General features: G+C 50.3%; 1 protein-coding gene and 2 non-coding genes across 11 annotated transcripts; all 3 read left to right on the top strand.

The window, feature by feature from the left end:
* Tbrg4 (transforming growth factor beta regulated gene 4) lies at positions 1 to 10,487 on the top strand. Of its 9 annotated transcripts, none has more exons than XR_001779944.1 (13): positions 3 to 120; positions 872 to 936; positions 1,802 to 2,269; positions 5,020 to 5,343; positions 5,864 to 6,113; positions 6,372 to 6,529; positions 6,975 to 7,088; positions 7,481 to 7,625; positions 7,877 to 8,122; positions 8,456 to 8,567; positions 8,663 to 8,777; positions 9,371 to 9,527; positions 10,319 to 10,487. XR_001779944.1 is itself a non-coding variant. In NM_001130457.2 (13 exons), the coding sequence occupies exons 3-12, from the start codon at positions 1,865 to 1,867 to the stop codon at positions 9,470 to 9,472; spliced, it is 1,893 nt and encodes a 630-aa protein (NP_001123929.1). In that variant the 5' UTR covers positions 18 to 120; positions 872 to 936; positions 1,802 to 1,864; the 3' UTR covers positions 9,473 to 9,527; positions 10,319 to 10,487. The 9 variants fall into 9 exon arrangements, 8 of the variants coding, with proteins under 8 accessions (XP_006514670.1, XP_011241974.1, NP_001123929.1 ...); NM_001130457.2 differs by having other exon boundaries at positions 18 to 120; positions 5,942 to 6,113; NM_001362714.1 differs by lacking the exon at positions 3 to 120 and adding an exon at positions 473 to 701 and having other exon boundaries at positions 5,942 to 6,113.
* Snora5c (small nucleolar RNA, H/ACA box 5C) lies at positions 5,666 to 5,766 on the top strand. The gene has a single exon (NR_034042.2). It is a non-coding gene; the product is annotated as a small nucleolar RNA, H/ACA box 5C (small nucleolar RNA).
* On the top strand, positions 6,145 to 6,277 carry Gm24313. The gene has a single exon (XR_003949907.1). It is a non-coding gene; the product is annotated as a small nucleolar RNA SNORA5 (small nucleolar RNA).
* Positions 10,488 to 12,541: the final 2,054 nt, after the last annotated feature.

The following is a 12,541-nucleotide window of genomic DNA, read 5'->3' as shown; positions in this document are numbered from 1 at the left end:
GGCGGCGCGCCAGTGACGTCAGTGAGCGCGCCAGGCCGCGTGGAGGCCGTAGGCTGATGGAGGTCAGTGAGGGTGATCGCCGCCGCAGTCTGGCGTCCTGGAGAGACCGGGTTTCTGAACGTGGGTATCCGAGACGGGAAGCGTGGCTGGGAAGGGCAGCAGTTAGTAAGGACCGGCGGGGCTGTTGTGGGGGGAGCCAGGAAAGGGACTCTCGACACCGTGCCCCAAGGGCGCTGTTCGGTTGCAAATTCGGTTCCGGGCTGCGATTGCGCACGCGCTCCTCGGCCCGCGGTAGACACGAGGCCTATCCCGGGAAGCTCCGCTGCCCGCAGTGACCCTTGGCGTCCCCTGCCAGTCACTTTTCGTGTTTCTGCATTTTAGGTTTCAGGGTCGATATTTACTTAGTCGCAGGTCTTGAAAATCGGTAGTTTGCCAGTGCTTTTTTTTTTTTTTTTTTTTTTTTTTTTTGGTTTTTTGAGACAGGGTTTCTCTGTGTAGCCCTGGCTGTCCTGGAACTCACTCTGTAGACCAGGCTGGCCTCGAACTCAGAAATCCACCTGCCTCTGCCTCCAAAGTGCTGGGATTAAAGGCGTGCACCACCACGCCCGGCTCTCCAGCGCTTCTTTACTGTCTGGGTTCAGTAAGTGATGGATATTGGGTTTGGGCAGATGTCCCCCTTCTGAACCATATTTTATTTCCGTGTAAGTATAATTAAGCTAATCTTTTTACAGCTGCAGTAATGTGTTCACATAACAGTAAAATTAAGCTAGCTATATACCCGAATCCCGGAAGCAGAAAAAATTGAGGTGTTTTCTCCTTTAGTTGAAGCAAAGTCCAGTAACTTGTCTCATTTGGTTCTATCTCACCTTAGGGAACAAGACTGGCAGACTTGCCGAAAGAAACGTCATGTGGTTATGTAGCGTGTTCTCGAAAAAGGTAACATTTTGCAGGACTTAGAAAAAGGCAATGCCGTGCCCTGTGATTGGCAGAGAACGCAGTAGCCAGTTTTGCATTGTGAGATAAAAGTGTGAAGTGTAGTTGGAACAGAGCCTGTATTGTAGGGGTTGGATTAAGATTGGCAAGGTGGTGACTCTGGGTGGTGTTAGGGCTTGTTTGCGGTGATCGATTCAATTTGTGAGTTTTGCTTTAAGGGTTCTGGGGTGTGACTCAGTTGGAACTGCTTGTCTAGCTCACATAAAGGCCTAGATTTGATCTTCGGCACTGAATAAACCAGGAGTGATTGGCTATCTTTAATGTTAGCACTTGGGAGGTGGCCGCAAGAGGAATAGAGAAGTTCAAGGTCATCCTTAGCTATGTAAAGTAATTGTAGTCTTGTTTCTTTCTATGTATATAAGTGAACACGGGGACACATGCAGGCACACAGCCCGGGAGAGAGTCAGGTCCCTGGAGCTGGAGTTACAGGCAGTTGTGAGTCCCTCAATGAGGATGCTAGGGACTGAATTTTGGTTATCTGGAAGAATCGTTCGACTTAGAATATTTAAGCCAATAATTTTTTGATCCTGGATTCCTTTAAAATTAGAAACGTGCCCAGATTTGCATGAAGGAAGCATTGAGGAGGACCTGGAGAGTTTGAAAGTACAACCAGGCCTGGTGCGTCCGGGGCTGAATGCCGAGCTGTGCTATCTGACCACTCTCTCCTGAAGCAGAAGCTCCCGAGACTTATGCTTCAGAAAGTGCTGTCTCATATGTAATGGCTGTAATGATTGAGGGCAGTTGTTTAGAATCGCTGGGTCTTCCTGCCGTTGTCATGGTGTCCTGTAATACTCCGTTTTCTTTTCAGGACTTCGGAGTCACCTACTAGGAGTCTTCCCTCCCTCCCTCCCTCTTCCCTGCGCCCAGCATCATGGCCGTTCGCCTGATGAAGCGGTGTACCTGCCTGCTTCGAGAGGCTACCCGCCTAGTTCCTACTGTTGCCCCAGTTGGCCGACTGAGACTTGCTGGAGTGTCCTGCAAGACTTTGACGTCCTCTGTCAGTTCCCCCTCCTCGGGCTCCTTGGCGGAGCTGTTGGGGAAAGAGCAGGTGTTTACTCCGTACCCAGAGCACCAAGAGCTGGACTTCCTCATTGAGAAAGCCTCCAGACCAGAGCAGCTGCTGGAGCTGCTGGGTTCTGACCATAGCCTGCACCACAATCACGCGGCCCTCATCCTCATCCGCCTGTCCTACCTGCTGTCTGAGAAGCCAAAGGAAAAGGCCTTGCTTGCAGAGGATGCTCGCTTTCAGCGACTTGTCAAGCTAGTTGATAGTCAGGTGAGCAGTTACTGTGTGCATGGGGGATGGGCAGGGCGGGGTAGCCACTGGTAATGACTGTAGACAGGGCTTTGGGCATTTGGGTTGGGGCTAGGGGGTTAGTTTTTCAAGATAGGGTTTCTCTGTGAAACCCTGGCTGTCCTCCATAGATATCTATCTCCCACCACCCGCCTGCCTCCCACGTGTGTGTGTGTGTGTGTGTGTGTGTGTGTGTGTGTGTGATCCACCTGCCTCTGCCTCCTGCATGTTGAGATTATAAGTATGTATGTACCCCCCCCCCCCCAAGGCATTCCCTTGGCATTTCTTACTCTAGTTTTCAAAGAACCCTGCTGTGCTTTCTGTTTATCCTCTCAGGAGCCTGTTAGGTACTTCAGAGACAAGCAGCCCAACACTGGCCTGCTATCAGGAGTAGAGGAGATGAGCCTGCTTCTTCCCAGTTCCCTTGGTACTTCCTGCTCAACAGCAGAGCCTTGACTTAGATCCCTACCAATCTCTCAATATCTGGTTGCCCATTGTACTTCCTTGAAGTCAGAAGAGATGCAGTATGGTTAATGGAGGGTCCCTAGACCTAGGACTACATTCTTGCCACATTCAGACCTTCAAAGAATAAAAGTGAGGATGAGATAAGGCCTATTTGTGTGATTCTGCAGCCCTACTCAACCACAGCCACTTTGTGTCCAGTGTGAGGAAAGACTCCTTCACACAGCTCTTCCCTGGGTTCCATCAGCTAAGTGGGGTACAAACCTGCACTGGCCAGACTGACCCTCACTTCCTAGTCCATGTGATAAAGGTTGGGCTAAATGTTGTAGGTTTTAAATCACTGTAAGATGTGGCTATTTTTAACAGGATAGATAGTATAGAAAGAACTCTTTCTTGTTAAGCATGTTACATAGATTATACAGCATTAGGTCAGACTCACTTGTCTCTTCTGAGTAGATAGCTCATAAAATAAAGTTTTGTTTTGTTTTGTGTTTTTCCGAGACAGGGTTTCTCTGTATAGCCCTGGCTGTCCTGGAACTCACTTTGTAGACCAGGCTGGCCTCAAACTCAGAAATCTGCCTGCCTCTGCCTCCCAAGTGCTAGGATTAAAGGCATGCACCACCACTGACCAGCCCATAAAATAAACTTAATAAACTCCTAGTCTATGAGGTTTGAGTTCTGAGTTGTTGGTTTTTAATAATTATTTATGTATGTAAGTATACTGTAGCTGTACAGATAATTGTGAGCCATCATATGGTTGCTGGGATTTGAACTCAGGACCTCTGCTTGCTCCAGCCCCACTCACTCTGACCCAAAGATTGATTTATTGTATGAGTACACTGTAGCTGTCTTCAGACACACCAGAAGAGGGCATCAGATCTCATTACAGATGGTTGTGAGCGGCCATGTGGTTGCTGGGATTTGAACTCAGGACCTTCAGAGCAGTCAGTGCTCTTAACTGCTGAGCCATCTCACTAGCCCAAAAGTCTTAAAATAGAAGACTGAACATTGTTTTACAGAGTTAGTTATAAGACAATCCCAGTAGAGACGGAGTGTTTGTGGTTTTAAATAGTTAACTTGTTTTGCCTGTGTTCGTATAGAATGCATGCAGAAGTTGGAGTACACCTTACAGAAGTCATTTTTCTCCATTCACCGGGCTTAGCAAGCACGGTTGCCTTCTAAATTATCTCTGAGGTCTGGAACCAGGTCTTTATGGTGTAAAATGATGGTGGGGTTTGCTGCTGTCCAGGTTTGAAAACTGCAGCTCTAAAGCCTCTGTGCCTAGATATGCAGAGTCGGAGAGGCCCCATGCCCGCAGCTTCCAAGCAGGCTCCCTCAGTGCAGAGCTCCACTTCTTCCTGTGTGAGGCACCAGCGTTCTTTGAGACTCTACGCTAATCCCACTGTGTGTGCAAACATAAGGTCTAAGGACGTGAAGCTGCAGCCACCCAGTCCTGCCAGGGACTGGGATTACTGCAGTGCTTGCCCTGTCTCCTCAGCCCTTTAGACAGCCGCTTCTCCAGGCCCAGCTCACCTCCTTCCACTGGGTTTTCCATTTCCCTATCAGAGGCTATGAGAGGTGGAGAGACTTTGCACAAGTAATGACAGTCACTCTCATCACACCATTTGCCCTTCGTGATGCTGGGCTCTCAGTCAAAGTGCCCTTTCCCCATAGCTCCTCAGACCTGAGTCACTACATGCACAGAAGAATCAGTGTCTTCAGAAGAGAGTCAGTGGCATTAGAACAGGATCTGGACTCAGGACTGTTCTGAGACTTAGGGACAACGCCACATCACCAGAAACTTGTTGAAGAATGGTAGAAGGGTTGGAGCCTTACTGGCTAGAAATAATTTTTCTGAAGAAAAACTGTAGGTTTATTTGTCATTGTTTTCTTTCTTTTCTCCAATACCTAAAAATGTGTCATTGTAAGCAAAAGAAGTAAGTCTATCACAGAACTGGCCAGAAAGCTGGTGCTGTTGGAGGCGAGGCTCACATTCTCTGACCTGTGTTTTTATCTGTTGAGCTTGCAGCTCATGAATGTACCATATGGCTTTGCGGCCACATCAGATTGAATCTACATTAAGGACTCTCTTAACACTTGCAACTCTTTCTTGCAATGGCAGACTACCCCGGCCACCTGTGGTGTAGCACTAAATCCTTTGGAGCTGCAGGAGCATGCTCAGTAAACAGATCCTGTGAGGCTAGGGTGGGAGCAGTTGTGCTAACCACATTTGGAACTGGCTTTGTGTCGGCTTGTCCTCTTTTGTGCAGATAACTTGTGTCTGGCATGGGACCCTCGTGAAGCTGCTGCGGAGCCTGTACACACTAGTGCTCCCTCAGATCTCCAAGGAGCTGCAGTCAGTGGAGCAGGAAGTGCGCTGGCGTCTGCGGAGGCTCAAGTACAAGCACTTGGTCTTCCTGGCTGAGTCCTGTGCCTCCTTCATGAAGGAGCAACACTCGCAGGAACTGCTGGCCGAGCTGCTAATGCACCTGGAGAGGCGCTGGACAGAGATCAACGACAGCCGTACATTGGTGACCATGATGACAATGGCAGGGCACCTCTCAGAGTCACTCATGAACCACCTGGAAGACAAGGTATGGGGCTGAGAACAGACCTCCTGGGACTTTAGGCCTCATCCTTGGGTGTCTTCTGGGGAAAGGGAAATGAGATTGGAGCCTGAAAGCTTCTGTTCAGTCTCAGACATCACATGGGAAAGGGCTCCAGCCATGTAAACCCAGCATCAGCATAAGCAGTGGGTTGGTGGGCAACTTCTGAAGTTAACACAGGAGTTCTGGTTAGACCTGAGCCATCCCGTGCACAGCTCGGCTACTAGCTAGAACAGAGATGGCTCTGTCCACTGCTCCTTCCATGTTGCTATCCCTGCAGTCAAGTCAAATTCAGTTCCTATCCTCTCATGATGGGAGCTGGCCCAAATGGCTGCCACAGCAAGCTCTGCTGCTCATGGGCCCTATGTCCCCAGCCCTGGGACCTAGGGATAAGTTTGGTTGCAGACATTGCACTCTGGGTCCAGGAGTCCCTTGGGCAGGCAAGAAGGCTGATTCTATGCAGCCAGGCCTGTGTTGAGTCAGCTCAGGCCCAGTTGCTGTCTCACAGGGGCTGCACTGGATGGGACCCCTGCCCCCAGCTCATCCCAACCACCTCAGCTGATCCCTGCGCGGCTGTGGTTGACAGTGCCTGGAGCTGGTGGAGCAGTTTGGCCCTGATGAGCTGCGGAAGGTGCTAGTGACGCTGGCAGCACAGAGCCGGCGGTCGGTGCCCTTGCTGCGGGCCATCTCCTACCACCTGGTACAGAAGCCCTTCCCGATGACAAAAGGCATGCTCCTGGACCTGGCCTACGCCTATGGTAAGAAGAGAGAGCCCTGGCCAGAGACACTTGCAGCTGTGTCAAATTCAGTGCCTCTCCTAATGATGGCAAGCACTGGCCCAGAAGGCTGCCATAGAAACTCTGTGACTCCTGAGCTCTGTTCCCCATGCTAGGTTCAGGGATAAATGGAGTCACAGACATCAAGCCCCTAGATGTGACGTCTGAGGTGGGGTGGAACGGTGGCTGTGGGACGTTGACCTCCCCCATAGGTGATCGCTGGTGTCTGCTCCTCCCCAGGGAAGCTCAGTTTCCACCAAACCCAAGTGTCCCAGCGCCTGGCTGCTGACCTCCTGCCCTTCATTCCCAGCATGACGCCTGGAGAGGTGGCCCGCTGCGCCAAGTCCTTTGCCTTCCTCAAGTGGCTCAACCTGCCTTTGTTTGAAGCCTTTACTCAGGTGAGTTAGAACCGCAGGGTTATCTGTAGAGGCCTCCGTAGGGAACTGCTGCTTAATTATGAAGGCAAAGCCAAGCTGAAAATACTCGTTTGTGGGTCGTAAATACAGATTTCTCTTACTTTGATTTGGAAAGTCATGTCTAATAGTGAGGGGAAACATTTAGCAGTTGCCTGTTTTGTTCCTGAGTGTCCTGGTTCCATTTATCTTGGGGCAGCCATGGCTGTATGGGGGGGGGGCAGCTTTGTACTCCCAGCTACTGACCACTCTGAGTAGTATTGTATGCAAGCACGATGCCTGGGTGCATGTGACCCTGTAGCTGTCAGACGGCTTCTACAGCCACTATCAGGGAGTTGGATACCTGAAGCTGCCTCTGGTTGAACAGTTGGAGCTCTGGAGAGGGGAGAAATGGCCGCTAGGCCCTGACTTTGTCCGTCTAATGTCATAGCACCTCCTCAGCAGAGTGCAGGATGTCTCCCTGTCCCATGTGTGCAGCGTTCTTCTTGCCTTTGCCCGACTGAACTTTCATCCTGAACAAGAAGAGGATCAGTTCTTCAGCATGGTATGAGCACTGAAATGCCACTCCTGACATGCTGACTTCTGGCTCAGGCCACTGTCTAGGAGTAGGGGGTGGGAGTGGGCACAACATTTGACATGGGAGAATGGGTAAACTACTGGTATGATTCTGAGAGCAACCAGCCAGGGCAAACAGCTACATCACCATCTAGATGGCCTGATGAAATAGTCTTACTTCATCACTGGGGAGTATCACAAGGGCTTTGAGACCTTGGGTCTCTGCTTCTGGACAAGGTGTGAGTAAAGTAGCTAAATAACACCAGGATCCTGGACTCAGGCACGAGGAGTGTGACAGTCAGGACCACAGGTTGGCGGCAGACTTCCCTAGGACGTTGTGGTCGCTGGCTGAGCCTGCTCTTCACTGTGCTCCTTGCGCAGGTGCATGAGAAGCTGGACCCCGTGCTGGGGAGCCTGGAGCCGGCCCTGCAGGTGGACCTGGTGTGGGCGCTGTGCGTGCTGCAGCACGTGCACGAGACAGAGCTGCACACGGTTCTCCATCCTGGACTCCACGCTCGGTTTCTAGGTGAGGCTTGTCCCTGCACTCTACTGTAACATGGAGGCTCTGCTCTGCCCGCCAGGGAAGAAACGGGAGCAGAGACAGAAGAAGGCCAGAGCACAACCTCCGGCCTTTTCCCACCACTCCCTGCAGTTGGCCTCCGATCTTAACTTGGGAACACCAGCCCATGGCTGGGTGGAAGCTACTGCTGTATCTCCTGTGGTCCCCATTCTGCATCTGCTGCTGTACATCAGCCTACCTTTTTCTCTCCCTCCCAGAGAGCAAGTCTCCAAAGGACCAGAGTACCTTCCAGAAATTGGTCCACATCAACACCACCGCCCTGCTGGAGCACCCTGAATATAAAGGCCCTTTCCTGCCAGCCTCAGCTGTAGCCCCCATCCCCTCACCCTCTAATAAAAAGATGACACCCCTACAGAAGGAGCTGCAGGAGACACTGAAGGCACTGCTGGGGAACACTGACAAGGGCAGCCTGGAGGTGGCCACACAGTATGGCTGGGTGCTGGGTAAGGGTTCCCCTTCTGTTGGGAAAAAGTCTAAGTCGTCTTCCTTTTTTTCATGTATGTGAGTACATTGTCACTGTCTTCAGACACTCCAGAAGAGGGCATTGGATCCCATTACAGATGGTTGTGAGCCACCATGTGGTTGCTGGGAATTGAACTCAGGACCTCTGGAAGAGCAATCAGTGCTCTTAACCACTGAACCATCTCTCCAGCCCCCAGGGTCTAAGTCTTACAGGGGCCTTTGTAACCCTGCATGGTATATCAAGCAACAACCCGGATTACTGTGGGGTCTCTGAGGCATCACCTACAGCATCTCACCCTGTCCCCTCCCTGCAGATGCAGAGGTGCTCCTGGATGCCGACGGCCACTTCCTGCCCCTAAGAAACTTCGTTGCTCCCCACCTTGCCCAGCCAGTGGGGAACCAGCCATTGCCCCCAGGAGCTAAAAGGTATGTGGCCGGGGCTCCCTGGGCGTGGCCTGGGTAGGGATACAGCGGGGGTTGACCTGGGAACATGCTTTATAAGTACCCTTTTCTCCTGCTAGGATCGCTTTCCTGCGCTGGGAGTTCCCCAACTTCAACAGCAGAAGCAAGGACTTGTTGGGCCGTTTTGTCCTGGCCCGTCGACATGTGCTGGCTGCAGGCTTCCTGGTAGTAGATGTGAGTACCTGTTGAGCAAGGGGACACTGCAGAGGGAGAATCCCCTAGACGCATATAGGTTAGATACCCAGCTCTGGAGCCTAAGCTAGGTACCTCCCCTTACCCCACACCACTCCACACACACAAGCTTGGCTTGCCTCCTGTGGGTACATTACACCGGAAGTGCTGCCCAGCCGTGGGACCTCTTGCTCTGCCTTTGGAACTAGGGCTCAGACCTGTAACTGACTGCTGCTGTGTGACTGTGGAGCTGAAGCACAGGGATACCTCAGTGCTCAGATCACAGCAAGTGCTTAGTTTCCTCCAGAGAGAAAGTTCAGAGCTTTGAGGGCTACATAAAGTTTCTATCAGCTTTTCTTGAGTAGCCTTGCTGGGACCTGTCTGGTTTGCAACCTCTTTGTCCCTGCCAGAGCCAGAGGACCTTTCTGTGTGCATAGCCTCACACTCTGCACTCTTCCTGAAGACTTTGAGGCCAAGGACTGGATGTTTAAAGCTGTCAGTCAGCAGCACTGACAGAGTGGGAAGGGCCACTGGTCGTGTAAAGGCAGGAAAAGACTCCGTAGTCCATGTGACCTGTCTCTACTACCTTCTTCCAGGTCCCATATTATGAATGGCTGGATCTGAAGTCTGAATGGCAGAAAAGCGCCTACCTCAAGGACAAGATGCGAAAAGCAATGGCTGAGGAGCTAGCCAAATGACCTTACCCATCAGTTCAGACTGCTCCCAAAGACCTGACTGCTCAGGGACCCAGCAGTGAGTGTTGGGCAGGCCAGAGTTGTCATCCAACATCAGAGAGATTAACTGTGTCTGTAGGACGTGGTCAGAGTAGGGGGTGCTCAGCATCTCCAAGGAACGGGTGGTCCTAATAAATCCTTTGGTTTGGTGGAAGCCAGCTATCTTCCCAGGCTCTGTATCTATCTCCTCTCTCTCGTATTTTGCACACACATACATATCCTCTTCCCTAGCTCTCCAGGATTCTACCGAGTGGGCTCTCTTTCCCCAGCTCCCCCATAATGCCTGTGTGCTGTGGCACAGCAGAGCAGGGCTGACTTGAGAGACAGAAAACTGAGACTTAAATGGGTAGGGTCCTGGACACTTGAGCTTCCTGGGAAATGTACTTGGAGTGTATAGCAGAGTTGTGATTACTATCTTGAGAGGTGCCCACACCACCCCCCACCCCCACACCCCCGCACCCCCGTGCCACTAGAGAACATCTGAAGGGAACAGGTGCTGTGAAGACATTTGGAAGGCCCTAGTTCTGGGACAAGAGTAAAGTCCACTTGGCTGATGCTACAAGATCCATGGCCAGACTCATTCTCATGACTACTACAGCCAACCCAGGGACCGCCCTTCAGGTGGAGCCCTGGGTCCCCTGCAGCTCTGAGTAGCAGCAGGATGTCTACCTTCTACCCTCTGCAGGAGTCTCCCATAGATAAGGCTCGCCCAAAGGGGAGACTTGCAACAAAGGGGGTTATTACCCTACTTGGTACATTCCTCAAAGCACCAGTCCTCTGTGTGACTTAGCACTTCTATTGTCCTGACAGACTCTTGGTTACCACAGAGGTGAGGGAGAAGCAGAAAAGCGGCTGGAACTGGCTTACAGGAAGGAGCAGCTGGCCACAACTTGTCTTAAGTTGAGGTGGGTTGGTAGTGCTGACAACCCAGTTGGGGAAGTCTTGTGTATGAGGAAATAAAAGTTTGTGCTGCTCACCACATGGGCCACTGGCTTTTCTTTTGAGCTAATGGAGATCTCCAGCTAATACTCGGTGGCGTGGTCAGTGGTGGAACTACTGCAGAGCCACCCTAGCTCTGGCAATCGGAAGTCAGCTGGAAGATATGCCTGTCACCACAGGGTTCATAGAACACCTGGCCCGTATTCACCACCGATAGATAGCGTCAGTGTTCCATTGCTACTGTCTTCTCTAGGAATGGGTCATGGGGACATGGGGTGGGAACTGGAAATACATTTTCTAGGTTGATATAGCTAGTTCAATTTTGTGTAGGTGTGTGTCTCCGTGTGGGTATGCACATGAGTGAAGGTACCTGTGGAGAATAGAGGCTTCAAATTCCCTGGAGTTGATGTGGGTAGTGAGAACCGAACTCGGCCTCTGGAAGAGCAGCAGGTGTTCTCAGTTCCCGAGTTCTCAGCCTCTGTTGCAGTAGTTCTTTCTTTTGCTTGTGATGGGGACTTGAATTGCTGGTATCTTCTGGGCATCCTTTGTCTTTGATAAAATTTAGAGCATTTGCCACCTGTCTATCTTCTTTTATGGTAGTGTTTGTGGCTGTTTGAAGTGCTGAGGTGGAACCCAGGACCTACACATGTTCCATAAGTGCTCTGCTGCTGAGCTATGCTTCCAGCCTAGGTTTGATCATTTTAAAAGATTCTAGGTCTTAGTCCTTTGTTGGGTATGCAATTTGCAAATATCTTCTCCCAATCAATAGTTTGTGGGTTTTAGCCCTCTTAACTGGGCTTTTTGGGGGGTGGGGAGGGGGGGGTTCAAGACAGGGTTTCTCTGTGTAGCCCTGGCTGTCCTGGAACTCACTTTGTAAACCAGGCTGGCCTCAAACTCAGAAATCTGCTTGCCTTTGCCTCCCAAGTGCCGGGATTAAAGGCGTGCACTACCACTGCCCGGCTTAACTGGGCTTTTTTTTTTTTTAATTCTTTCTCCTCAAGGGTTTTATCAATCATTTATTTATTTATTTATTATATGTAAGTACACTGTAGCTGTCTTTAGACACTCCAGAAGACAGCATCAGATTTCATTACGGATGGTTGTGAACCACCATGTGGTTGCTGGGATTTGAACTCAGGACCTTTAGAAGAGCAGTCAGTGGTCTTACCTGCTGAGCCATCTCACCAGCCCTTAACTGGGCTTTTTATAAAGTATAAAGATACATATATAAAGGGAGTATAAGATGTTCATTAACTCAGTTACTCATTTTTCCTTTCATAGGTTGTACTTCTGTGTCAAATCCTACGAATTGTATCTAGCCCTAAGAGTCCTGAAGTTTTCCTAAATGTGTTGACAATTCTAAGTCTTTGATCCATTGTTTTTCTAAGCTCATTTTTAATAGGTACTGATGTCATGTCTGCATGCATATCATATGTGAGGGTGTCAGATCCCCTAGAATTGGAGTTAACAAACACTTGTGAGCTGCCATGTGGGTGCTGGAAATTGAACCAGATTTGGGTTTTCTGAAAGAGTGCTGAGCCATCTCTCCAGCCCTAAATCTGATCCATTTTGAAGCAAGTGCTCATCTGCAGATGGAGGAACTTTCTTGCCTAGCTTCTTTGTGCACTTGAATATGCAGACTAGAGCCCAACCTAGGTGTGTCTTCTCGGGCACTGTCCACATTTTGTTGTTTACTTTCTGATTCATTCATTCATTCATTCATTCATTTATGTATTTATTGGTGATGTGGTGTCTGGCCAGGATTTTGCCAAGTAAGCCAGCCTGGCTGGCAAGTGAGCCTGGGGGTCCTTCTGCCTCTGCCTTGCTGAGTCTGGAAACACATACACTCTAGGGTCAAGCTCAGGCCCTCATACTTTTTTTGTTTAGGTTTTTTTGGTTTTGTTTTGTTTTTTTGAGACAGGGTTTCTCTGTATAGCCCTGGCTGTCCTGGAACTCACTTTGTAGACCAGGCTGGCCTCGAACTCAGAAATCCGCCTGCCTCTGACTCCCGAGTGCTAGGATCAAAGGCGGCGTGCGCCACCACTCCCGGCTTATTTATTTTTATGTGTGTGAGTACACTGTAGCTGTACAAAT

The sequence above is a fragment of the Mus musculus genome, chromosome 11 (genome assembly GCF_000001635.26).
Source record: "Mus musculus strain C57BL/6J chromosome 11, GRCm38.p6 C57BL/6J".
NCBI classification, from domain to species: Eukaryota; Metazoa; Chordata; class Mammalia; order Rodentia; family Muridae; genus Mus; species Mus musculus.
Note: the sequence above shows the minus strand (reverse complement) of the source record. Positions and strands in the feature narration are given on the sequence as shown.

Excerpts from the sequence above, each read along its gene's own strand:
- Tbrg4 (XM_006514607.4), top strand. The coding sequence starts at position 1,865 with ATGGCCGTTCGCCTGATGAAGCGGTGTACCTGCCTGCTTCGAGAGGCT. Across the intron at positions 8,123-8,455 it reads ACAGTATGGCTGGGTGCTGG|ATGCAGAGGTGCTCCTGGAT; the intron begins GTAAGGGTTCCC and ends CCCTCCCTGCAG. Across the intron at positions 8,568-8,662 it reads TTGCCCCCAGGAGCTAAAAG|GATCGCTTTCCTGCGCTGGG; the intron begins GTATGTGGCCGG and ends TTCTCCTGCTAG.